Genomic DNA, 26,819 nt, shown 5'->3' with positions numbered 1-26,819 from the left:
GGTGCCTATGGCATGCTGACTGTGCAGGAAAGCTTTGAAGACACGATGCCAAGATAGAACTGGTAATCAGATGGATCCCTCATGGTGAGATTGCAGCATGTCGACAAGGTCAGCACAGTGTTTGCTTAGTTAGGAAAGGTGAATGACCAGGGTGTGAACTGGATTGGACTGATGGTTAGGGAGGGAGAGTCAAACATAAAAATCAAGCCAGACAAGGTTGTGATTGTAATCAGTGGAGATTAGAAAAGCAAGCAAAAGTGGCTGCAGTGACACTCATTTCAGTTACTATAGGAGAAAGAAAGTCAGATGGACATTACCAGAATGTCCACAAAGTTCTCCAGTGTCAAATGGGATGCAAGTGATCTACTATCTGAATTCAAAATGTTTAAACAGTGCACAGAGCTATGGGCAGGCTTTTTCTCCTCCTCCCTGGCATGTTTTGTAGCAAGGAGAGGAGGCACGCGCTTGTTTCGTTAGTGGTGGGATCTTGTGTTCCCGCCGTTGTCAATGGGATTTCCCATTGTCAGCAGGTTTTCTTCTGGTGCAAATGTACCATTGGCGGGGCCATGAGATCCCAACGGTGTGAAAGGCAGTAAGATTTTGGTGATTGTTTCCTGATTCAGCTATGTCTCAACCAGATGAACAAGCCTTAAATGTTCACTAGCAATTGGGAATGCAGGTCTACACAGCTGAACACATCAGGATTAACGGAAGAAGAGTTAACGTATCCTCAAAAGATATGGAACTATGTTGGAAAACTATGTTCAAAATCAGTTTAAACTTCATATTCATTGACTAGAGTTCATGCTTTTTCAACAACAGTCTACAGAATCCATAGGCATCTCGTCAGCAGATGCAGAGGAAAGAATGTGTACTGTGATTTTTCAACCAGAGAGCAAACAGATAGAATTGCTGAGTTGGTGATCATATTCGGTCCCATAGCAGCACTCCAGCAAGACCTGCTAGACAAGCCCAAAAGGTATGGTATTGAAGAATACCCAAGGATGGTCAACAAAGCTTACGTGTCCTGAGTACAGCACCAGTTGTGTTACACTCACTGGTTCACCCAAGCCTAACAAAATGTGATAAATGTGTGACCTCCTGAAAGCATTAAGTAAATACCCAGCTTTCCATCAATTCTGGAGGGCATGTGACAGAAGGTGCCATTGACGGCAGCAATGCACTAGAGCAAAGGCTAATGAAGCTACAAAGAAAGAACTAAGCACTGATCCAAGCAGATCATACACAACAGGTACCTTCAAGCAATAAGAATGACCATCTGGTATCCCATCAGAAACATATACATGAGCTGATTGACAAACCAGACGGTGATGTGCATGGTGAGAGGAAGAGGGGTAAATACATTTCACACCATCAATTTCATGGAAAACATAGATGCTGTCACACCATACACACTCCATACCAAGATTCAAAATGCTTTCCCCTAGAAATCTGGGGACTATTTGTTATTGGCCAACATACTACTACTGCAGATTTTAAGATGTCTATCCAAAGACATAGGAGGCCATGGCAAAAGCTATTATGTGAAATTTTTAGCATACTACAGTTCACTAATTCCATGCATAGGATTCACCATCCTGGAGTGCAAGTACCATCAATCCTCCTGGGTTTTACAGATGTTCTACCTCATGGGACCTAAATGCCCCAGTGAACAGATGCCTGTAGGCATGCTGTGACCTCTCACTAGTAACAATCTATGAAATGAGTCAGACATCACAAGGCAGTTCAACCTCAAGAACTACTCTTATCACCTCAGTTCACAACTTTGAAATATCCAGAAGATTTCAACAAAATTGGAGCTGCAGCAGGAGAATGCAAGTCCTTCAATTAATCTGGTATATTTTGCGCAACACAAATGCCAACATCTACAAGAAGAAACAGCGAAAGATCTTACATTTATGAGTGATTGATGCTTTTGTATCATAACGTATTGACTCTACAAAGACTCCAAGATCTCTTTCAACTCCACCTTAGCTATTTGAATATCATTCATGAAGTATTCTTTCCCTCTCCAGGATGATGCTTCATAGTTGTTTGCATTACATTCCATCTGCTAAGGTTTGGCCCACTTATTTTGTTTAGCTTACGCTGTTATTTCTAACTTTTGATTCTAGTGAATCCCCTTCTTTAGGAGCATCTGCAAATTAAACTAATTTGTACTGGTTTTCTAAATTCAAGTGATTTGATCTAAATTAGAAACAGCAGTGGTGACAATGCTGAACTCTGGGGCACTCCTCTCAGCACATTCCTCATTCTAACAAACTTCCTTAATTAGTTTTCAACCCTGCAGCCAGTTTCTTATCCATTTCCAAATATTTTACAAAGAAACCCTACAGCTTTAAGCTTAACTCCTCATGATTTGGGACTTTATCAAAAACCTCTCGAGGTAAAGGTACACTACATTGGTAGAGTCTCCCGCATTCACCTCCGGCTGCCATTTCTATGGATTAATCAGGTAAGATCTTCCTTGCCTAAACCATGCTGATTGCTGTTTACTAGATTACTTTGATAAAATAATGATGTTTAATCCCTAGAAGTGGGTCAGTTATTTCAAATGGAATAGAAGTAAGACTAGTTTGTATTGTTGTTCTGAATATGGGCAACATGTTATCCTGTTTCCAGTTGATTGATATTTCATCATTGATTCTCATGATGAGTGACTCATTGTTTTGCAAATTCCCTTCCATGCTTCCCTCAATAATGTGGAGTAACTTGGGAATATGTATCTGCTAAAAGTCCTTTTAAGCTTGTTTAGGACTTCCATCTTATTTTACAATGAAGTCCCAAGTATTCTGTTGGTGCTCTTTATTCCTGGAGAGAGCACATTGTTCACGCTTGGAAATGCAACAAAGAAGCAATTATTCAGAGCATTTACTGCCTTCTTTGAACCTCTTAATATTATCACCTCTCTTCTTTGACGGTCCACTTGCTTGTTTTTTTTCTCTTTTTTTTTCTCATTGTTGCATTTCGCATCTACATCATTGTTTTGTTCTAGGTCTCTGTATTCAAAGTTATGGTTTGGTTTTTTTGGTCATGATCCTATATTTATCCCAGTCAATAGTTACTTTTATTCCTGCAAAATATGTATTTTTTCCCTTTTTAAATACTTTTTAAATTCATTATTTCATTTTACCTCATACTTGTTTCACCTGAGTTGCGTTATCTAGTTGTCACTGATATAAATTAGAATGAAATGTTGTCCTAGTTCATGATATGACAGCCTTACTCTAGTTTGGTGCCAGAAGCCAGTGTAAGGAAAAGCAGCTCAGGCCTGCTGTTGTATTCCTGGCTGCTGACCTTCAACACTTAAGGGAAATGAAACAATGTAGTTGTTGTTTGTGTCAATTGACATTAAGCGCACATCATAGAGGACACTGATCAGATGGTTATTTTAGCACATACAGTATAAAGAGACATTTAATGACACAGGTGTAGAGTAGAATCAGGAGATATATACACATTGACAAAGGAAGAGCGGTTGATGTGATTTACATGGACTTTAGCAAGGCGTTTGATAAGGTCCCTCATGTAAGACTTGAAAAAGTGAGAGGGTGTGGGATCCAAGGGGCTGTTACCTTGTGGATCCAGAACTGGCTTGCCCTCAGAAGGCAGAGAGTGGTTGTGGATGGGTCTTTTTCTGAATGAAGGGCGGTCACCAGTGGAGTGCCCCAGGGATCTGTTCTAGGACCCTTGCTGTTTCTCATTTTCATAGATGACCTGGATGAGGAAGTGGAGGGATGGTTTGGTAAGTTTGCTTACGACACGAAGGTTGGTGGTGTTGTGGATAGTCTGGGGGGATGTCAGAAGTTGCAGCGAGACATAGATAGGATGCAAGACTGGGCGGAGAAGTGGCAGATGGACTTCAACGCGGACCAATATGTAGTGGTCCATTTTGGCAGGTCCAGTGGGATGAAGGAGAACAATATCAAGGGTAGGACTCTTAGCAGTGTAGAGGAGCAGAAGGATCTTTGGGTCCGGGTCCATAGGACTCTTCAATCGGCCTCGCAGGTGGAGGATGTGGTCAAGAAGGCGTATGGTGTACTAGCCTTCATTAATCGAGGGATTGAGTTTAGGAGTCGGGAGGTAATGCTGCAACTTTATAAGAACCTTGTCAGACCCCACTTGGAGTACTGTGCGCAGTTCTGGCCGCCTTACTACAAGAAGGATGTGGAAGCTATTGAGAGGCTGCAGAGGAGATTTACAAGGATGTTGCTTGGATTCAGTGGCGTGCCTTATGAGGATAGGTTGAGGGAGCTAGGTCTTTTCTCCCTGGAGAGACGAAGGTTGAGAGGCGACCTGATGGAGGTTTATAAGATGTTGAGAGGTATAGATAGGGTGGATTCTCGGAAGCTATTTCCCACAGCTGAAATGGTCGCTACAAGAGGACGCAGGTTTAAGGTGCTGGGGAGCAGGTGCAGAGGAGATGTCGGGGTAAGTTTTTCACTCAGAGAGTGGAATGGGCTACCATCGTTGGTGGTAGAGGCAAACTCGTTAGGGTCTTTTAAGAGACTTCTGGATGAGTACATGGGATTTGATGGGATTGAGGGTTATAGATAGGCCTGGTAGGTAGAGATATGATCGGCGCAACTTGAGGGCCGAAGGGCCTGTTTGTGCTGTAGTGTTCTGTGCTCTATATACCTACAATTTTTTTACTCATTGAATTTATTCTTGAGTAAAGACTGGTTCTGGTTTCTTCCTTCAACAATTGACTGTCCGGAGCTTTAACAGTGCTGACAATCAGGCAGCCATGTGACATTGCTAGTCATAGGAAAGATTTGTGCTAGAGAACTGCAAACAAAAGGCTCCCAAGACCTGAAGATCCAAAGATCAAATTGAGATGAGTTTTAAAACATATCTTTTAGCATCTTATGTGGCTTTATTTCCCCCAAAATTGGTTCTCACGTTCCCCGTGTTCTAATCCTGCATGAATATGAAAAAATACCAAATTGGTCTTGATTGCCCATTCAGTTGCACATGGGCAATCTTTAGTAATGTATTAAAAACATGCCTGTGGTACACACACTTCACATTTTTAAACAATCATGGAATTGAAGGCAAATGATTAACTTGGTTAGGAAATGTTGTCTGTGACCTCCTTTCTCATGAACTATGTGTAAAATCTTGGACAGGTTTGAATAAAATAGAAAAAAAAGGTTAAGTTGCTGTGATGCTTTATCTGTATATGCTTGTCATTGAAACTCCAATTTAAGTCCTGGTGCAAGTTCATGGTAACTGTTGGAATTGTTGGCCCATCCATTTAACCGCTCAACTGTAAAGCTTATTGTCTTTTCATTTCTCACACTTCTAATTAGTTCATGAACTATGTCTTCAAGAAAGTCATTGCCTCCCTTTTCTGGAGAATAGATTGATAGGCTAGTCAGAATATATATTTAATCAAAATTCAATATTGAAGAATAATGTGGCCCTCTTGCCCCTGAATATGGATAAATATTGTGGAATCTAATCTGAGGATGTTCTCCTATTTTGATCATTGCTATTTTTCTCTCTGCACCTTTCTTACCATCCAGCCCTTCATCAGTTTTCCCTTAGACAATGCTGTCGTCCTGCTGTGCATTCTTTCGTTCACTTATCACATCAAACACCCAACTACCTCCCTGATGCTAGGGAAACTATTTACAGCATCCACTTTCTCTGCCCTTTTAGGACTAACTCCTCCACTAGGCATCCTTGTATCTCAATTTCTCAGCCAATACTTTTCTCCCCAGGGATTTTTCTCTGAGATAGATAAAACTGACATGGACTTTCTAGTTTTAAGTTTAAGTATTTTTTAAGTTTATTTATTAGTGTCACAAGTAGGCTTATGTTAACACTGCAATGAAGTTACTGTGAAAATTCCCTAGTCGCCACATTCTAACATCTGTTCAGGTACACTGAGAGAGAATTTAGCATAGCCAATGCAACTAACCAGCACATTTTTTGGACTGCGAAAGGAAACCAGAACACCCAGAGGAAATACACACATGGGGAGAACATGCAGACTCTGTATAGTGACCCAAGCTGGATCCCAGATGCCATGAGGAGGCCATGCTAATCACTGTGCCATCGTGCTGCCCTTTTTTCCGAGGTTGGTGGGGATGTCTAATCCCTGGTGTCTGGACTGACTTCAGCCCACTTCCCAATTCCAGATGGGCCTGAGGTGCAACTCCTAATTCATTCTTAAAGTTGCTCTGAAAAACCTGTAACTAACTGTTGGCAGAGGGAATGAAACTGTATAACCCTGCTGCTGGCTGTCTGTAGAAACACAACAGGTTCACAGTTGGCAATCCTAGCAGCAGGACGTTACTTTATAGCTGAAGCTGTCTAAATTGTTGACTGCTAAGGCAGATTCTGACTTTGAAGAGACATCAATGTTATTTGGTGAAGTGAATGACCTACAAAAAGTGCCATCTGTCTCATTTCACATTGGTAAGACTGTAAGACATGGGAGCAGAATTAGGCCACTCGGCCCATCGAGTTTGCTCTACCATTCAGTCATGGCTGATACTTTTTCTCATCCCCATTCTCCTGCCTTTTCCCCATAACCCTGATCCCCTTATTAAACAAGAACCTAGCTATCTCTGTCTTAAAGACTCTCAATGACCTGGCCTCCACTGCCTTCTGCGGCAAAGAGTTCCACGGATTCACCAGTCTCTGGCTGAAGAAATTCCTCCTCATCTCTCTTCTAAAGGATCATCCCTTTAGTCTGAGGTTGTGTCCTCTGGTTCTAGTTTTTCCTACTAATGGAAACATCCTTTCTACACCCACTCTATCCAGGCCTCACAGTATCTTGTAAGTTTCATTTAAGATCCTCATCCTTCTAAATTCCAATGAGTACAGATCCAGAGTCCTCAGCCGTTCCTCATACGACAAGCACTTCATTCCATGGATCATTTTTGTGAACCTCCTCTCTATCCTTTCCAAGGCCAGCACATCCTTCCTTAGATATGGGGTCCAAAACTGCGCTCGATACCTCTGTTTCTGCTAGCACAGTTCAGTGGTCAACACAATTTGCGAGTTTCCTTCCAGAGGTGCTCTCTATTGGGGATGGTGGGGCGTGAGCTATGAACTTCAGCACAGGCTTGGTCAGAGTATCTTGAAACTAGTCAGTGGTTCACCCTGGACTGCTTTGTTTGCACACTTCTTCATTCTGCCTCGATCAGACCGATGGAAAGCCAGTAACTTGTCAAATGTCCTCCCACTCCTATCCCAACCAACTTCTGTATGTTTGCCTGAGGCCCTTCTTGAGTTCCAAAGCTGTCAGATACAATCCCACTTGGAGGATGGAATCAACAGTAAACAATGAAGAACTGTGTAGTACAGAGTAAAGGATGAATAAAGCATAGAAGAAGGTGTGTTGCCATTTGTGTTTGAAAGTTAATGCATCTCTTACCTTTTGCCATTGGACTTTGTAGCATTTGCCACTGAATCAAGAAGGAGAACCCAATTTAATTGCAATTCTTTGGCATTAACTTAACTTGTACACTTTTAAAGGCTGAGTTTCCTGTAGCATTTAGGCCACATAGGCCAAGTCTGCTGAGACACTCATGAGATGCACTGGTGGGCTCTGGTTAAGAAGCAAATCAGAGGTTGGTTAAGTCCCAAGGAATCACTGAGATCTAGAAACAGATACACTTTCAGTGGTTTGAATGTGAACTTACTGATCATTTAGATTTTCATTAAGCACATTTTGCCAGTCGGCCTTGATCGCTGGACAGAGCAGAATAGGTGAAAGAGTTTACCTTCCTCGACAAAGCTCCTCCTGCATTCCTCTGAGGCTTCCAGGTCCATTTTTCCAAGAGGAAGAGGATCAGTGTGCCACACCTTTCTCAACATGAGATGAGACTGCTGAGGTGATATTGCTGTATCCTAATTATTTGGGATGCCATGATACAGGAGAAGTGAAGATTTAGACAGGGAACTGTTCAGAGAAATAACAATCATGTATAGTGAAGTCATTCGAAGCTCTACTCTATTTGTACCTCTAAAATCAGGCTGTATATAAAGAATAATTAAAAGCAGTAACATGGGATGGCATGGTGGCACAGTGATTAACATTGCTGCCTCACAGCACCAGAGACCTGGATTCAATTCCAGCCTTGCACATTCTTCTTGTGTGTTTCTTCTGGCAAGTTCTGCAGAACAAGTCTTCAGTACTTTTGCCAAAATATTGTAAGGGCCCATAGACATTGCAGTATCCAATGCTGTCAGCTATTTCTTGATGTCATCTGGAGTGCATCGAATCGGCTGGGGATCTCCAGAGGAGACCGAGATTAAACACCCACTTGGCACTTCTTGCTGAAGATTATTGTGAATGCCTTATCTTTTGCACTAATGTGTTTTACTCCTCCTCCATTCAGGGCGGGAACATTTGTGGAGCCCCCTCTTCCAATGAGTTGTGTAATTGTCCACCACCATTCACTGCGGAATATTGCAGGACTACAGAATTTAGATCTGATCCTTTGGTTGTGGAATTGCTTACTCCATCTATTACTTGCTAATTATACTGTTTGGCACATTGGTTGTCCTGTTTAATAGCGTCACCTTGTTGACACCTCACTTTTAGGTATGCCTGTTGTTGCTCCTGGCATGTCCTCCAGTACTCTTCATTGAACCAGGGTTAACCCCCTGGATTGGTGGGTATGGTAGAGTGGGGGATATACCAGGTCAAGAGGTTACAAATTGTGGTTGAGTACAATTCTTTGGTTGTTGATAGCCCACAGTGACTCATGGATGCCCAGTTTTGAGTTGAAGATCTGTTCACATTTACCACAATAATAGTGCCACACAACACAATGGAGGATATCATCAATGTGAAGACAGGACTTCGTCTCCACGAGGACTGTGTAGTGATGACTTCTATCAATATTGTCATGGACAGGTGCATCTGTGGCATACAGATTGGTGAGGATGACATCTAGTATGTTTTTTTCCTATTGTTGCAGTCCTAGTCTAGCAGCAATGTCCTTCAGCACATGACCATGCAGACGCAATGACAACGGATGAATGAACACCACTCGACAATCACCAGGCAAGACTGTTCCCTTCCTGTTGGCAAACACTTCAGCGGTCACGGGCATTCAGCCTCTGATCTTCAAGTAAATGTTCTCCAAGGCGGCCTTCACGACAAACAACAGCGCAGAGTCACTGAGCAGAAACTGACAGTCAAGTTCCGCACACATGAGGACGGCCTCAACTGGGATCTTGGGTTCATGTCACACTATCTGTAACCCCCATGACTTGCCTAAACTTGCAACATCTCACTTAATGTCCTGTCTGGAGACAATACACATCTCTTTAACCTATGCTTAATGCTATCTCCACTCACATTGTCTGCACTTTTAAGACTTGAATAGCAGATTAGCTGTAAAGACTCGCATTCTAATCGGTATTCTGTAAACTGTGTGTGCCTTTATATGCTCTGTTTGTGAGCAGAACTCTCCACTTACCTAACGAAGTGTTCCGAAAGCTAGTGACGTTTACTACCAAATAAACCTGTTGGATTTTAACCTGGTGTTGTGAGACTTCTTACTGTATTTACCCCAATCCAACACCGGCATCTCCACATCTTTAGCACCTGGCCAGATTGAGCAATGTTCACACATTCTCCCCGTAATTTCCTCTGGCAAGTTCTGGAGCACATGCGTTCAGGATGATTGCCGGAATATTGTCAGGGCCCGTAGCCTTCTCAGTGTTTAGTGTCTTCAGCTGTTTCTTGATATCATGTGGAGTGAATTGAATTGGCTGAGAACTGACATCTGTGGTGCTGAGGACTTCCGAAGGAGTCTGAGATTACTCATTCACTCGGCATTTCTGGCTGAAGGATGCTGCAAATGGTTCAGCCTTATCTTTTGCACTAACGTGCTGGGTTCCTCCACCATTGAGAATGGGGATATTTGTAAAGCCTCTTCCTCCAGTGAGTTGTTTAATTATATACCACCATTCACGACCGGATGTGGCAGGACTGCAGAATTTAAATCTGATCTGTTGGTTGTGGAATTGCTTAGTCTGTCTTAGTACAACAAGTTCATCTTTGTGATGAATGTTGACATTCCCCATCCAGATTACATTCTGCCAACCTCAGTGCTTCCTCCAAGTGGTGTTCAACATGGAGGAGTGCTGTTTCATCAGCTCAGGGAGCTTGATATGTGGTAACAAATAGGAGATTTTCTTGCCCATATTTGTCCTGGTGCCATGAGACTTAATGAACCCAGAGCTGATATTGAAGACTCCCAGGGCAACTTGCTCCTGATTGTATGCCACTTTGCTGCCACCTCTGCTGGAACAGTGTTGATGATGTCTGGGACATTATCGATAAGGTATGATTCTGACAGGCTGTTGCTTGACTAGGCTGTAAGACAGCTCTTCCAATTTTGACACAAGCACCCAGATGTTAGGAGGATTTTGCAGGGTTGACTGGGCTGTGTTTGCCATTGTCTTTGCCATTGCCTAGGTCAAAGCCTGGTAATCTGTCTGGTTTCATTCTTTTTTGTTCTATTTGTAACAGTTGAATACAACTGAGTGCCTTGCTAGGCCATTTCAGAGGGCACTTCAAAGGTCAACCACATTGCTGGAGTCATGTGTAGGCCAGGTCAGGTAAGGACGGTGGATATTTAATTCCAGATATTTTGTTGAGTTTTTTAAACTCCACCATCTGCTCTGCTGGGATTTGAACCCAGGACCAGAGCATTACCTGGGTCACTGGATTATTAGTCAAGCAACAATACCACTGTACCACTGCCACTATCTAGGACGAAGGAGACCATAAATTGACATTTCATTTCAACATTTGGGTTACATCACAAGGCTATGACAAAATATAAAGATGACTGGCAATTTTCTATTATGATGTGGAGGTGTCGGCATTGGACTTGGGTAAACACAGTAAGAAGTCTCACAACACCAGGTTAAAGTCCAATTGTTGGACTTTAACTTGATGTTGTGAGACTTATTACTGAATTTTCTATTACACATCTGTCACACAAGAGTATAAAATTAATTTGGTTGCATCTCAGTGTCAAGTGGATATTTTCATTCTTGAGGCAATCATGACAGGTATTAGTGGCTTAGTAAACTGTTTTATGAATATCTGCACAATGCAAAAGCATGGTACAGTATCATAAATCATTAGATAGTATGAGCAGCAAAAGGCAGTTCAGCCCATCTAACTTTCCTTAACATTTTAATTCTCCTCCAGGTGCTCCACAAATTATGCTTTCCCCCCATCCTTCTTTGTTTCAAACCTGAATGCTTTAAAATTTCAGATTTTTAAAATATTCAACAATTCATAGCTCATTTTTGTTGGTGGCGGGCCGATCCACAAAATGATCAATGGTGAAATCTGAATAAATTACCTCCTTCAAGCTACGTTAAGTTTGCAATGCCTTAGCTTTTCAAAACCAATCACTTTTTCCATCAGATTTCAAAGGATCCAGCAGTTGCAGTTTCCTTCCTTTTCTTTCCCTTGTTTTCTCAACCTTCAGTTAAGCTAAAAGTGACCTAGCTAAATACAGTTGAACAACAAACACGGTTTCTGGTACATCCTCTAGCCATAGACTTTGAAGAAGTTTCGAAGTGATCAGTGATGGAAGTTTGGTATTGATGCTGAAGATGATGTGCTATCTTAAGGCAGTAAAATTACCCTTTGTTCTCCTCTCCGTGGGTAAAGGAAGAGAAGCAGCTCACGGCTCAGAGGCTGAAAGCAAAAAGATCAGTGAACGGGAAAGCCAGGTTAAATCCTCCACTATTGCTACCAGCTTCCAACACAGCAAATGCTCTAAATACTTAATAAACATAATTATTTGTCATTAGTGTCATGTGGGTTAAGTTACTGGGTAACAAAATAAAAGGCAATTTGTCAAAAAATAATTAATCTCCCACAGCGATCTGCCAACAGATTTTTGTTTGAACAAAGCAATCTAAGCCATTTACTTGTTATAGTGTCATATGAATAAGGCAGGAGTTTTTAATTTTTTTTAAATGATGAATTATATTCTTTGCCTGCTGTTTTTACATTTTGACTCCTTTATGATGAACAGTAATTCTGGCCGATCTCCTCCTCTGGGAAAGTAAGCTGAACAAGTGATGAAGATGGGATTTCAATCCGAAGGAGCAAATGCCATCGGGAGGCAAATGTAATGATATGAATGGATGAGGAATGAGGGTAGTGGTTTGTCAGGAACTCAGACACAGAAATTAGCCTTCAGACTATTGTTTGATATCAAATTAGAAATTCTATTCAATTTGTATGCAAGCAGTGGCAATGCTATTGCCTGCTGGTAGATGGAATATGACAACACAGTAATTGGTTATAATGTTTTGTACTTGAATTTTTATCACATTTATGACATGCAGCACTGCAAAATCTGAAAGCATATTTTAAGAAAATCAAATATAAGGATATAGTGTTGAGAGATGTTGCTCACAAAAGCCAACAAATATGCAACTGCACTCCTGTGACTTCAATGCTGAACAATTTTTAGTATTGATTATAGTGTGGTTAGAAATGTGCTGCAGTTTGGCACACTGAAATTTTTATATCATTTGTTTACCTCTTGCCAAGTGTTTCCATAGATTCTTGCCAGTGCGAGAGTGAAATCTGCAATTAAATCAATACACAGCAGCAAAGAGAGCAAAATGTGTTACTCTCTGCAGTATATAATTGCTTCAGGTGCTGCTAGTTTTAATTAGCAACTGGCAGAGAAATAGATCATTGAAGCTAAAGTGAACTTGGGTATAATGACAAAAAAGATGGTACTGCATTGTGAATACTAATTCTTGCCACTAATTTGTACAAAAGAAATATCAGTTCAGTTCAATCTGAAAGAAATAGGTTCGGAGAAAAATTAACGAACAACGAGAAGGCAAAATAGATAATTAAAGGACTAGGGCTAATGTAAAAAAGATCATAATATCAAAGTCATGGAGAATGCAGTAGTTTTGAAATTCACTGAGAATATGAAATGAACTGCAGGATACTAATGTAAAAGCACTTAATAGCGTGATGTCTTTTGGGACACGTAACTTAGAGCACTCTCCACACATGGTGCCTGTTCCAACTTCTCTTCATGAATTTAACATACGGATGCAGAAATGAGTGTAGGCCCCAAAAGTCCGTGTTGCAAGCCACCTACCCGAAGGTAGACAAATTTAACCAGGCCCAAATGCATGTACAGGTGAGGTGTGAGTTATCACACAGCTCCATGTATCATTGTCACACCCATTTTACCATCTTTAACTCGGTTCAATCACATTGAATTTCTCCCCCATTCTGTTCTGAGATTCATATGCTTCCACTAAAATTGTGGATGAAGGGGAGTAGATCTGAATTGAAACACAGCAGTAGGAAACCAGTGATTAAATCACTCACAAGATTTTAACAGCCCATCAGCTGACTTTCGCTGAGTGGGTTGAGCTAAAATCATTCCCTATGTTTGAATTGTTTACGTTTGTGTCCCGCAGGAAGAATGTTGAGGGAAATCATTCTTGCTTCTTAGTAAATGAAGAACTTGTGTTATGATAGCATCCTGAGGTTATGACAGGTGCTCCTAAGGTGCTTAAAATGGATGAAACAATTATTTGTTTTTCCTAATGTTATGAAAGCAAATGCACAACAAGATCATACTTGCAGCAATGAGATATACGATAGAATAATCTGAGGGCAGAATTATCCTGTCCCGCCTGCCGTGGGAATCGTATTGGGTGAGACGCAGACCATGCAAAAGTTTGCTGACTTCGGACAGGAATGTCTGGCCAAGGGGCGAGCATGTCTGTTTAGTTTATGTCCCTTGAAGGATATGTTTTGCCAGGATGTTGGTAGAAACCTGTTCTCTTGGGTATTTTACATCCACTTAAGCAGGTAGATGACACTTTGATATAACAAGTCCAAATGATGGTATTTATTGGCCTAGGTATGAGTCACATGTCAATACTCTTTCCTCAGTCTAACGACCATGGATTCAAACCCCATTCCAAGACTTGAATCCATTGTATTGGCTAATACTTCAGTACAGTGCTCCTCCTTTATGGCCTTCAGACTTTGATATACAAATCCTGGCACATGGTTCAAACCTATGCCAAGTCTGGTGAAAGTTGGGCATTGATCTCCATAACTGATCATTCCTTCCTCTGTCACATCAACCGGCAGAATGCAAATGTGGATGGCTGTCTCAATCAGCTCACTCTTTTAAGATTGCGTAACTATGTATCAAAAAATGAAACCCCAGAATGCATTATCTTGAATATTACCCAGTAAATGGTGTGTTTTTAAAGCTGTAACCAATTTCCAAACACTGAAACTATGAACCATCAAATTTTGGAGCTGAGCTGGTGTTTGATAGGAGTGCAATATTGGTGACATTGCTGCCATCCTTGATGACATTCTGTATATAAGTGTTGCAAGACCTTTTTATGGTTTAGTGTTTTAAAGTTCGATTCAGGCTTCATTTAAAAAAGAGTCCTACCTTCTTGCTTCGTATTCTGTTCTAGGTAAAATGGAAATGTCTATGTAATCAAATGTCAACTTTGTAAATGGATTTTGGAGTGATTTGTCTTTTCATCTATCATGTCATCAAATCTGTCATTTGTATGCATAGAATCTGATGATAAGCAAATAGCGAAAATTCCACAAATGATTTGAAAATCCTGTGTGTTTCTTGTGAAAAGCAGCTTTATTCTGTCAATTTGTTGCCAGCACATCAGTCTCTGTAGATCTTATAATTATGCTGCTAAGGTGTTACCCAGAAATATACTTGGACTGAATTTAACATGTGCCAGGAAGCTGACTGGAGTGATCAGCAGTCTTACAAAAGCTGCATGACAGCCCAGCCAGGTGCTCCATTCGAGTGGAGTAGAGGCAAAATGGGTCCCATGTTCACAAAAGATCTTGATGTGTAATTAATAATCTGAGACTCCTGTCTCAGCCAGTACCATATACTTAAACATATTAAAATGGAAAATTGACCAGAATGGATCTGTACTGATTGAATTGCTCCCCAATACTTTCCCACAGACCAGGGAGAGTCAAAGTTTCCCCTACTTTGGTCTCTTAGAATGTTAATCATCTAGTTGCACGAATTGTCAAGTGCTGATTAAAAATGGATCAGTTTATGGTTCCTTGTTCTATTATGATGTTTCAGATTCAAGAGGAAAAAATAAACACAACAATGTATCCTGTATTTTCTTTCCAGGTAAATTCCGTCACAGAGCATCAATTCTTCACAAACTGGCCAAAAACAAATGTCAAGTAGATGATGGCGAGAAACCCAATGTGACTACTAATCATGCAGGTAACTATCGTTGAGTTTACAAAATTAAGTAATGCAGCACAGTGAATATTTAGATGTCCATATTCTATTTTCTAAAACATTATCACTATTCATTCAAACCCCTTAGTTTTTACTATGAGTGCTTTTGCAATTCTATTCAAGTGTGCATGAGATCCTTGCAATCATGATTTTCCTCCTCGTTCTACTTGAGATGTCTTACCAAATCAGAATATGGAGATGTACTAACTGTCATTTTACAAATTGTTTATTGATCTGCATTTAAAATTATAGTTTGGTTGTGTACTTGAACAAGTAAATGTCCTTCAGAAGTATTTCAGAGCCAAAATAAGAAAGTATGATCTTTGCTGACTTTGGAGATTAGGTTTCAAGTCAGGATTGTAAATTATACAGCATTGCGTCCTGACTTAGAAACCAAAGAACCGTTTCATTCACCAAGGTCTGTTCCACCATTTAGCTAGCGACATCTGCATCTATTTTTATTACAATTCTCTGCCGTTTTGTCAAGGTCTGTTACTGTTATTTCCCTTCTTTAACGTTTCAAATGATTTTTAATCTAATCTCTCCTGGGGAGCATGTCCACACTTTGTTTGAGGACTTGCTTTTCAAGAGCTCAGCTCAAATTTTGATTGCTTTTTCATCTTCTAAATTCCCTTACTGGAGGGAATCACCATTATTTTAAACACCTCACTTGAAGCATCTCACACATTACACTGTGGAAAAGTACAGCATGGACCATTTATATTTTCTCTTGCTAAGCTCCACATTTTTCTATTCTATTTCCTTTCCATCTGGATTTCTCTTAGAGTAGTACTTTGGTCCATATTTGAAAAATAATATATTTGGAGACAGATTATAAATAGATACAGACTATTTCATATTAAAATAAGCTCCAATTCATCATTAAAACTAGCATACTTCATTTGCTTTATGAACATTTCATGCGGTGATAGTTCCAATTGAAGTTTTTTTTACAATTATCATTATGTATGGAAATACAATTTAGAATTTTGATATTTCAAGACAATATGGATTTGCCAGCTGCCCTCAACCTCTTTTTTTGGCAGCTCTTGGGTGCAGTGTTTTTTGAGAGCACTCTCTGCCTCATCCCCACCTCACAGGGCATGCTTCCCCCTAGCACCACACTCCATCCCTCAGTTCCTGCTTTTACACGCAGTGAGTAGAAGAATTATGAGAAATATAAATGTTTCCCTCCATTTGCATCACTACTGCATTGGATGTAAAAGCTATTTGTCTGAGGTATTACTGAGAAACGGATTACAGTAGACCAAAAGGCTGCTGCAATTGTTTCAAATAATATGGATGCTTCATAAGCAGTATGGAGGTTGTCTCAGTCATTGTTCTGCATTAAGGTCCAAGGCAATCTCTGCCCTATCATAGAATCATAACAGTACAGAAGGAGGCCATTTGGCCCATTACATCTGTACCAACCACAATCCCACCCAGGCCCTATTCTCTTAACCTCACACATTTGCCCTGCTAATCCCCTTAACACTAGGGCCAGTTTAGCATGGCCAATTAACCTAACATGCACATCTTTGGAGTGAGATTCAGTGAGAGTCCTTGCAGGAGCCTGCCCTAATATTTAATTGTCTGCAGCCAGAAGATGAATGGAGGCAGAGCTATCTACATGGTGCCTCACTGCCTTCTCCAGGAATTGCCCTGATCTCAGAAATCTAGGCCACTAATTTGCCCTGTGAAATAGTCAGTAAAGTGTAATTACGAGCCTGTACAGTGGAGTATCTTTGTCCAAAGGAAACAACACTTTGAGAAGCAAGATGTAGCAATGACAATAACATCTCATTAAATTTCTAACTTGGCCAAGCCAACTTTGAATCCTGACTTCAGCTGTCATTGATAGGATTATATAGTGAAAAAACAATTTGTATTTTTATAGCACATAAGAAGGTGAGCTACCATGTCTGTTCCAGCTCTTTGAAGGATCTATTCCATTCTCATTGGGCGTTTGACAATCAAAGAAAGTTACCTGAATAGATTGGAAAATGACACACATTGCTGTGCACCATGCTGCATTCAATTGTGTCCAATAGCAGGTTGACCACAGTTATATTACACTTTACTGTTGAAGTCCTATGATAGAGAAGGTATTGCATGCAACTACAGGGATAGTAAGAAAATAAAAATAAGGTATTATGTCATGGAGTGAAATGTTACATTTACCTTAGCCTTTGACAATATCCAATTTAATATTCCTCTAAATTACTCCTTTTGACATGATTAAATTGTCTGCCCTTTTAACCATATCCCATAGTTTTATGCCTGTGGTCAAGAATTACTAGTTTGCTTCTAATATAACAACAGTTTAATAGTAACTGTTGTTAGATTTTTGTGCAGAATCCACTGTTTTGTAATTTGTCTCTGGTTTGGGAAAATGTTGGTCTGCCATTGTGAGGGATACGAAGTACAAAAAAATTGAATTGAATTAAAGTGCCCCAGATTAAATTTATCAACTCCTTTGTCACAGACCTTTCATGCAGCAAAGTTTGCTAAACTTTGCCAGCTTGATTTACCCAGATACTATCCAAAAGGATCATTGTATCAGCAAATAAAATGTCAGATGACAAAACCCCATTCTACACATAATATCATAGAATTCCTACAGTGCAGAAAGAAGCCATTCAGTCCATCGAGTCTGCACCAACCACAATCCCACAGGCCCTATCCCCGTAACCCCATGCATTTACCTTAGTTGGTACTCCTGACACTAAGGACTAATTTATCATGGCGAATCCACCTAACCCACACATTTTTGGACTGTGGGAGGAAACTGGAGCACCCAGAGGAAATGTAAGCAGGCACAGAGAATATGCAAAACTCCACACAAACAGTGACCCAAGCCAGGAATTGAACCTAAGTCCCTAGTTATTGTGAGGCAGCAGGGCTAACCACTATGTCATCGTGCCACCCTTATCATGGAGTAAGAGCAAACAATGAACATGTTCTTCAGAAAAACTTTTCTGTGGCATCATAGGAACTCTGGAGTATTTGTACATCATGAGGGAGATTCTAGGTATCAGGCAGCTAGTTGATTAAGCTGATTTTGTGTGTGGGGCTAGCTAGTGTGATCCCTCTAGCACCAGTCCTGGGATAGTCTGAAGGCAGCCCAGATTAACATGCTGCTACCGAGCTGTTTTCCTAAAGCGGCATTCTGCTGTTCAATGCCTCTGACTTGCTGCAATCGTAGGTGGCCCACCTGGTTTGCATTAAGATGTAGGAGAATGCAAATTTGCAGGGGTTGAACCCCAAGGTTTCATCTGCCCACTTTATTTTTCTGGAGCCTGAAGGAGCAGTCCGATTCATCCTAGACCCATAAACAAATTCTAAACTTTTTTTCAGGTCTTCTGTGAGCACCATATTTTATTGAGTGCAAAATTGCACCAAAACCCTTCATTTTCTTACAGGACAGCTGTTTGCATAGTTTGTGGCATTGACAGATGGCATGAATAAAAATAGCTGCAAAAGTGAAATAGGCTGTGTCAGCAATCTTGATTTTTAACTCCAGTATCATAGAATCCCTACAGTGCAAGAGAGGCCATTCGGCCCATTGTCTGCCCCGACTCTCTCTCTGACTGAGTACCTTATCCAGGGCCTTTCCCTCACCCTATCCTCTAACCCCTTACATTTACTATAGTTAATCCACCCAACCTAAACACTTTTGGACAGTAAGGGACAACTTATCATGGCTAATCCACCTAACCAGCAAATCGTTTTGACTGTGGGTGGAAACTAGAGCACCCAGAGGAAACCCACACAGATACGGGGAGAACATGCAAATGCCACACAGCCACCCTAAGTCAGAATCGAATTTGCATACCCATACCTGGTGCTATGAGGCAACAGTGTTAACTATTGTGCCACTATGCCATCCATGACTCCAGTACTCCATCAGATAAGAACATAAGAACATAAGAACATAAGAAATAGGAGCAGGAGTAGGCCATCTAGCCCTTCGAGCCTGCCCCGCCATTCAATAAGATCATGGCTGATCTGTCGTGGCTCAGTTCCACTTTCCCGCCCTCTCCCCATAACCCTTAATCCCCTCTCTTATCAAGAACCCATCAACCCACTTCTTAAAAATATTTAGCGAGGCAGCCTCCACCACTTCAACGGGCAGAGAATTCCAGAGATTCACCACCCTTTGAGTGAAGAAGTTCCTCCTCAACTCCGTTCTAAACCGCCTCCCCTTTATCTTGAGGCTGTGCCCCCTAGTCCTACTGTCTTTTTTGAGCGGTTAAAGGGAGTTCAAATCACTGCTTATAATCCTACAGTATAATTTTTAAATGTCACATCGCTGGCAAATAAGCTTTTATTTTATTTGGGATCAGTTTTTTTATTTGCATCAAAGCATCAATTTTGTGCATGCTTTTAGGAGGTATTTCACCACCCCACCTCCTTTTTGAGTTGTCTTTTAAGTTCTGATCTTGCCAGAAAATCAGTGTGATGTTAATGATATGTGCCATTATTAATGTACGAATTGACCAGAAATTTCAGTGGATGAAGAAATAAGACATGACTTGCAAATTACTGGAACTTGCTAGTTGATTTACCCTTTTCCTCCATTAGCTTAGCATGGCCCATTTTTCTTTAAAGAACTTGTGGAATTGCATATTAACTACCTACTAAATGCACCATAGAATGTGAAGGCCACTAATTAATTGCACAAGCACTATTTTTGTCACATGATTATTAATGCCAATTAACCTTCTGGCCCAATTAAAAGTATAGATTTTCATCCCTTCTGGTAGTAAATTGCTGGAGATTTTTAGAAGTCAAATTTCAAATGTTTGCATCTCTTCTCTCCTTTTTTCAGGCTTTTCCTTCTAATTCATCTCTTCCTAATTTGAATCTAATTCACCCACCCAAACATTGTTTGTTTCTTTCTCAATGTTTAAATCTCTTTGTTTAGCAGACATAATTCTGACCCCTGAGGTTCCAGTTGCCCCATTGCTCTCACAACATTATTATCAACTCTCACTTCTAACGACACAAGAACGTTTCAAGCTGATGGTGCAGGGAAAAGTCTAATGAACAGTTCTGAATTTCATCAAATACTGTGACATGTCTTTATCTGACATGACTCAAATCAGGAAATGAGTGGTGTAGCAGATCTGTTTTAGATGCTCCGATGCTGCTGCGCTGCCCAAGAAGTAATTCCTTTTAAATACACCAACATTTCCTAGGTGAAGTCTGTTATCTGAAATTATCGAAGATGTCGCCTGAATACTGATGCCAGTAATTTAAGGAAGACACTTCAATCGTATCAGAGGGAGAAAATGGCCTTGGCCATAAACACAATCAATCCAGATATAGAATCATAGAAACCCTACAGTGCAGAAAGAGGTCTTTTGGCCCATCGAGTCTGCACCAACCACAATCCCACCCATTCCCTACCCCCATATCCCTACATATTTATCTGCAAATCCCTCTAACCTACACATCTCAGAACACTAAGGGGCAATTTTAGCATGGCCAATCAACCTAACCTGCACATCTTTGGACTGTGGGAGGAAACTGGAGCACCCAGAGGGAACCCACACAGACACCAGGAGAATGTACAAGCTCCACACAGACAGTGACCCAAGCCGGGAATTGAACCCAGGCCCCTGGAGCTGTGAAGCAGCAGTGCTAACCACTGTGCTACCATGCTGCCCTACATGCATTGCCAATTAGTAGATAGCCAGCAATAGAGTCCTGCGGAAACTGGGATTGAACCAGGGACCTTTAAGACCTTCAGTCTAACACTCTCCCAACTGAGCTATTTCGGCTGGCCCGGTTTCAGTTGGGCGTGTAATAGCAAAAGCTGAGAATTGCATATCGCCATGGTTTTACATTATGGATAAGTTTGAGAAAAGTAATGTAAAGCAATCTCAAGTAAATAATGCGCAACCATGTAATGTTATTTGCATTGTCCTTGACTAGAATCACTACCTAATAGTATTGAAGTAATGGAATTAGATGAATTTGCATTTCATTCAGCATCAAAGTAAGAACATTTAATTGAATTGAATAATGTAAAATGGGAGGATGATTAGTGAGACATTAAAGCCCACTTTCTAATTTAACATTTAGTGTTTGAAAACCCAGTTTGTGTGTCAATACTTAGTAAATATGAATAGCATTTATTCAGTCTTTGAGCAGTGCTCATCTCTGGGTAGTATAGCCATAGTTATTTAACTGCCCAACAGGAAAAGTGGCAGTAATCACATATTAGTGTGTCGTGGCTTCCTCTGAATGAATCACTCCAAAAAAATTCTTTCTTTAAAAAAAAGAGTCTATTTGGGGAAAAAATTAATTTTGAAATAAATTTTAAACAAGTAAAGAAGGATTGTGTTCTCAGTAATACAAATTGAGAATTTTCAGCACATTACCAAGTTGCTTCCTCAGCTCAAAAGTAACTTTAAACTGGAATTCAATATATATTTAAACATTTTCAAGGTTCTGGGGGAAAAAGCAGCTGTAGAGTCTGGGGATTGATGGGAATAAGTCTTTGGATAAATTGCAATAGCATACTGGGCTGATTGGCCATCTTCTGTGCTGTAAGAATCTATGGTAATCACAGCTAATCATTTTAACATGACAGTAAAAACAAACAGGTCAGCAGTGGGTTCTTACATGGAAATAAATCACTTATTTAATTTTGGTAGTCTAATAACATGTTGAGGTACTGAAAATCCGTTTTACATTTAAATTTCAATTTCTGAAGTGGCCAGGTGATAGTATCTGTTGTTTTGCGGTAGGCATGTTTGCCAACTTGGCTGATACCTGAGTGTGGAGTTCCAGTTGGAGCTCAGACAATTTAGCATTGAAGACAAAGGCAAGTTGGCATGTGAGTCGTACTGCACATTCTAATCCATCAGGTAGAAAACATTTGCATACGTTTCATCCTTTCATCAACTTCCTAACCAACCTTCTCTTCCCGCTTGGCATTAGCTATTATCCTTGTTAAATGCCCTGAGTTGCTTGCCTTTTATGTGAGGGATGTTATGCCAGTGCAGCTGTTGATGCCCCAGCATCAAACCATCTGCTCGGTCTGTTGATGAGGGATTGTTGTGCAATAAGAGAAGAAGTGAAGGTCATTTCGCTGAATGCAGTGGGGGAAGGAGAGGAAATGTACAAGAAAGCAAGTTTTTTTTTAGAAAATTATCAGATATTGAATTTCATTTTTTTATTGTATTTGAATTTTTAATATACATCTGCATCAATTTTAAGTTCCAGCCATTAAATCTCAGTTTCATGTCTTGCTCTGTGATTCATACGGAGGGCAAGATTGGGTGGGGGAGGTTAGGTAAGTTTTAAAACAATGATAATGTATGCCAGTATTAACATACAGTATCCCCCTGAATAAAAAAAACTTTGTTATCATGAACTAGGGTTACACTTACTGATAGATATGCTTCTTTGTGCTGATTACCATTTATGTCCCTGAAAATGGGTGTTTGGTAGTTGAATATCAGGGGTAGGGGGTACGATGGTGAGTTATTAGTGTAATTGGATATGCATACTGTCTATGCCCACCTGTTATTGCTGCTTACTCCTGCAAACCTGTTGGAATTGATATATGAAAGAAAATGATTCTTGGGCAACACTCCATCCACTATAAATACAGCATGAAAGTTGGCTTATGTGAATTATATTTAACCAGTTTTCTTTTCAAATGTTGCAATCAATTTATGGTATTGCGAAGTAATTTTACTTGATGGAAATACATCAATGGAAACTTATCAGCAGATAAATATTTAATTTCCACAAAAAATACTTTTCATTTTTTATGAACTACTGAAGGTTTTGCAGTTTCTTTCTCACGGTGGGTGCTTCTCAATGCCATTCTCTTTTGTTTGTTCTGCACTCCATTCAGATAAAGCCGATCTGCCAAATACAGCCAATGTCGAAGTTGAAGTGACACCTCCAAAGGATCCTCCCACAACAGTACAGAACGGAAGCCTGCCCAATGGAGCAGAGGTTACAGCAGGGCAGGTATGTGTCGTATGCCGAAGCATTTGGGGTTTCCAAAAAGGCAGAAGTTTTATCTGAGCATCTGCACAAAGCAAGGTTAAGATTTGAACAGGAACCACTTGAATTGCTGCTATTGTTGCCATAGGAGTGGTGATGATGATGGTGGTGGTGGTGGTGGTGGTGGGGAGGGTGGTGGCGGGAGGTACAGCAATAGCAATTTCATTGACAAATTAAGCAACTTGACAAATAAATTGCCAATGGTTAGTAATCAAGCGTTTTGTTTGGAAGCAATTATACTACAACAAAACAGACATCGGGTGGGATTTTCCAGCCATTCACACTGGCGAGGTACCCACCTCCCCTCCCCACATCGAAAGAGGGTGTGAACAACAGAGCTGACAGTGGCTGGCCTGGAAGATCCCATCACTGGCCAATGACGGGCTGCCTCTGTCACTGGAAAATGTGATACAGGGTCAGGAAATCCCACCCACAGTGTATGAATAAAACTGACCAGTCATTGAGCCAGCCTTAGTTGCAATGCTATGCCAATTTGATTTTCTGTATCTGTTTTTTGTGATAAGCTGCAGCTGTTCTTGGGTGATTAAAACATAGTTCCATGAATGAGACCTTTTGCTGATGCCCAGCAGAGTATATTTTATAATAATGAAAAATAGCCATTTATTGATTCCAGTGTTCCACTTTCCTGGTAATGTCAAACACTGCTGATATAAAATAGCCATCACATTGGTCAGAGCACAGGCTAGGTTTCCTATGATCAGGATAATTATCCTATGGAATTACAAAAACAATTATTTAGTCCATGCTTTGCAGGTATGGCAGCATCTGTATTGTTAAATTTGTCTAACATCACCCACATAGATGTAACTTCCTGACTATGGAGGTGATTTGATAAATAAGGCGCTTGCAACTTAACCCATTGAAGGCAATCCTAAAGCACACTTCATCACAATAGATTGAATTAAGCCAGTACTTGTTGAAATACAGTACAAAAATAACTTCATTATTAATACCAAAAGTGGTCTTACAATTTGAGATATCTTACTGCTTGTCATTGGGGTTGCCTAGGAACTGATTAAGAGTTTTGTTGAATTGCAAGCTATTACAGCCTTAACGATAACAGGTACTTATTTAAATTACCTTAGCATTTTTTCACTGTAGAAAAGGCCATTTGGGAAAAATGGTGAGATTTTATCATTTTAAAGATTTTCCCTTTTTTACTTCGCTTTGTCAAATTATTCTTTTACCAGCAGCAGTTTTGATGTCCTTTGTAGAGTAAGCCAGTCAAGCTCAGTCACTGTTGTTTTGTAGGCAGCCACAGCAGATAATTTTCATGTAGCGAAGGTCTCACAGACAGAAACTTTAACATTTCATGAAAGGCTGTACTGGAGCACTGCCTCAGTACTATACTGAAGTAGCAGTCTAAATGCCGGGTGGTGATATAGGGTAGAAGTTTTAGAATGACAGGGGCTCAAGCTGGTGAGTCGGCAGGTTGACTTTGAGGCCTGCGTCAATTTTACACTCTAATGAGTGTTAACAGGCAGCAGGAGGGACCTCTGTCCTCACTTGGTTAGAAGGCCTGCCTTGCAGAGCTGCCAGCCAATCAGTTTGACCAATAACCCTCCAGCCCGTCCGGACACAGCACTGCTGTAGCCAGAAGAGGCACTGCAGCAACGTGCCTGGAACAAGGTATCAAGACATGGAGGCTGGGTAAGTTGCAGGGGACCTGGGAAGAGCATTCATTCTTGAGACCTGGGCAAATTCAACACGTTCTTAGTAGCCTTTTTAGAAGGTGGTGATGAACTGCTGTCTTGTACTGCTGTAATCCAGCAATGAGGAGTTCCAGGATTTTCACCCAATCACAATTAAGGAATGACAATGTGTATCAAGGTCAGGATGGTATGAAACTTGGAGGAAAAGTTGGGTATAATTGTGTTCCCATGCACCTGCTACCCTTTAATCTTCAAGATGGTCGAAATTATAGATTTCAGAAGTTCGGGTGAGTTGCATCTTGTAGAAGTTATACGCACGGTGAAGTGAATGTTTTAAGGTACTGGTTGGAATGTCAATCCAGAGTCCTCTTTATATCCTGGATGCTGTTGAATATCTTGCTGAAGTTACAAACAAATGCAGAGGATTCCACAACATCGTGACTTTTGTCTTGTAGATGGTGAGTTGGGAGTCAGGAGGTGAGTCACTCACTGCAGAATACTCAGCCTCCTACTTGCTTTTGTAGCTGCAATGTTTATGTAGATGAACCCCAGCATGGTAAACGTGTGTGATTCAATTATACTAACTCCATTGAATGTCAGAAGAAGGTGCCAAGATTCTCTCTTGTGGGACTAGTTCATTGTCTATCACTTGAGTTGCACAAATGGTATTTCCACAAACCTGCCCAAGCCTGAATGTTGTTCTAGGTCTTGTTGCATGCAACCAGCGCCTACTTCAGTACCTGAGGAGTTGTGGATGCAACTAAATACTTCAAGCTTTCACAATTTGACTTCATGATGGAAGAAACGTTATTGATGATGCAACTGAGAGTAGTTGAGCCTTGGATATTGTTCTGAAGAAATCTTGAAGCAATGTCCTCAGCCTCCAACCATCAGAACGATTTGCTTTGGTGCTTTTGAGTATGACTCCAGCTACTATTTCTAGTTTTAGTGGGACTTCTTGATGGAACACAATGCTATCTTGATGTCAAGGGCCATCACTCCCATTTCATTGAGAATTCTGCTCTCAGTGCATATACTTGTACCAAGGCTGTATGTGGCCTGGAGCTGAGGGGTCCTGATAGCATTCACACTGAGCATTGGTGAGCAAATGACTGCTAAGTGCTGCTTGATTGCACTGTTGATCTCTTTTGTATCACTTTACTGATGAGCGTAGACCAAGGGAGCTATAATGGGCTGGATTGGATTACATCCTACATTTAATGGACAAGACGTACCAGGACAATTTTCTATGTTGCATAAATGCTCCAGTGTTGTGGCTGTACTGGAACAACGAGGCTAGTGCTGCTGTGTGAGATGTCAGCACAAATTGCAAATGGAATCCTCCTCAGTCCATTCAGCAAATCTTATTCTTCTCAGTTTGAGATTGGAATTCAGTCCTATTGAAGCAAGTTGGAGGAAAAGTTTTGGTGGGTAGAGTTGTGGACTGCTATCTCTGCGGCCCATGCAACATTCTTACACACACGGGTAACAGCCTAAGGTGCCATTTACTCCCAGGGAATCAATGCAGTCTGCATAGCAGTGCTCTCTGTTGAATGATTGCACTTGTCATACCAGCCACTATGATAATCTCTTTGTGTATTGTTCATTTGGCTCAGTTGTGAGAAATTCAACATTATTCGATATTCTAATTTCAATTAGAAAAAATAAATTTTTGCCCTCAACAGTTGTGTCCACATTCAAGTCTAGGTTCCAGAAATAGAAAGACAGTGGGCTGGATTTTCTGGGGACCAAGGGTGAACCTCTGAGGGCAAGCTAAATGAGGTGAGAATGG

At 40.7% G+C, this 26,819-nt stretch overlaps 1 protein-coding gene across 2 annotated transcripts in view; it reads left to right on the top strand.

The window, feature by feature from the left end:
* LOC145342982 (sodium/potassium/calcium exchanger 2-like) overlaps positions 1-26,819 on the top strand; it is a 274,412-nt gene that overhangs the window by 201,611 nt on the left and 45,982 nt on the right. For both annotated transcript variants that reach the window (XM_080188676.1, XM_080188675.1), the window contains 2 exons: positions 15,207-15,305; positions 23,200-23,318. In XM_080188676.1, the coding sequence (XP_080044802.1) occupies positions 15,207-15,305; positions 23,200-23,318 (218 nt within the window). The remainder of the gene's footprint in view (positions 1-15,206; positions 15,306-23,199; positions 23,319-26,819) is intronic.

Source organism: Carcharhinus amblyrhynchos, chromosome 5, assembly GCF_965287045.1.
Source record: "Carcharhinus amblyrhynchos chromosome 5, sCarAmb.v2.hapA, whole genome shotgun sequence".
NCBI lineage: Eukaryota > Metazoa > Chordata > Chondrichthyes > Carcharhiniformes > Carcharhinidae > Carcharhinus > Carcharhinus amblyrhynchos.
The sequence above is the reverse complement of the archived record's forward strand: the minus strand, read 5'-3'. Positions and strand labels throughout refer to the sequence as shown.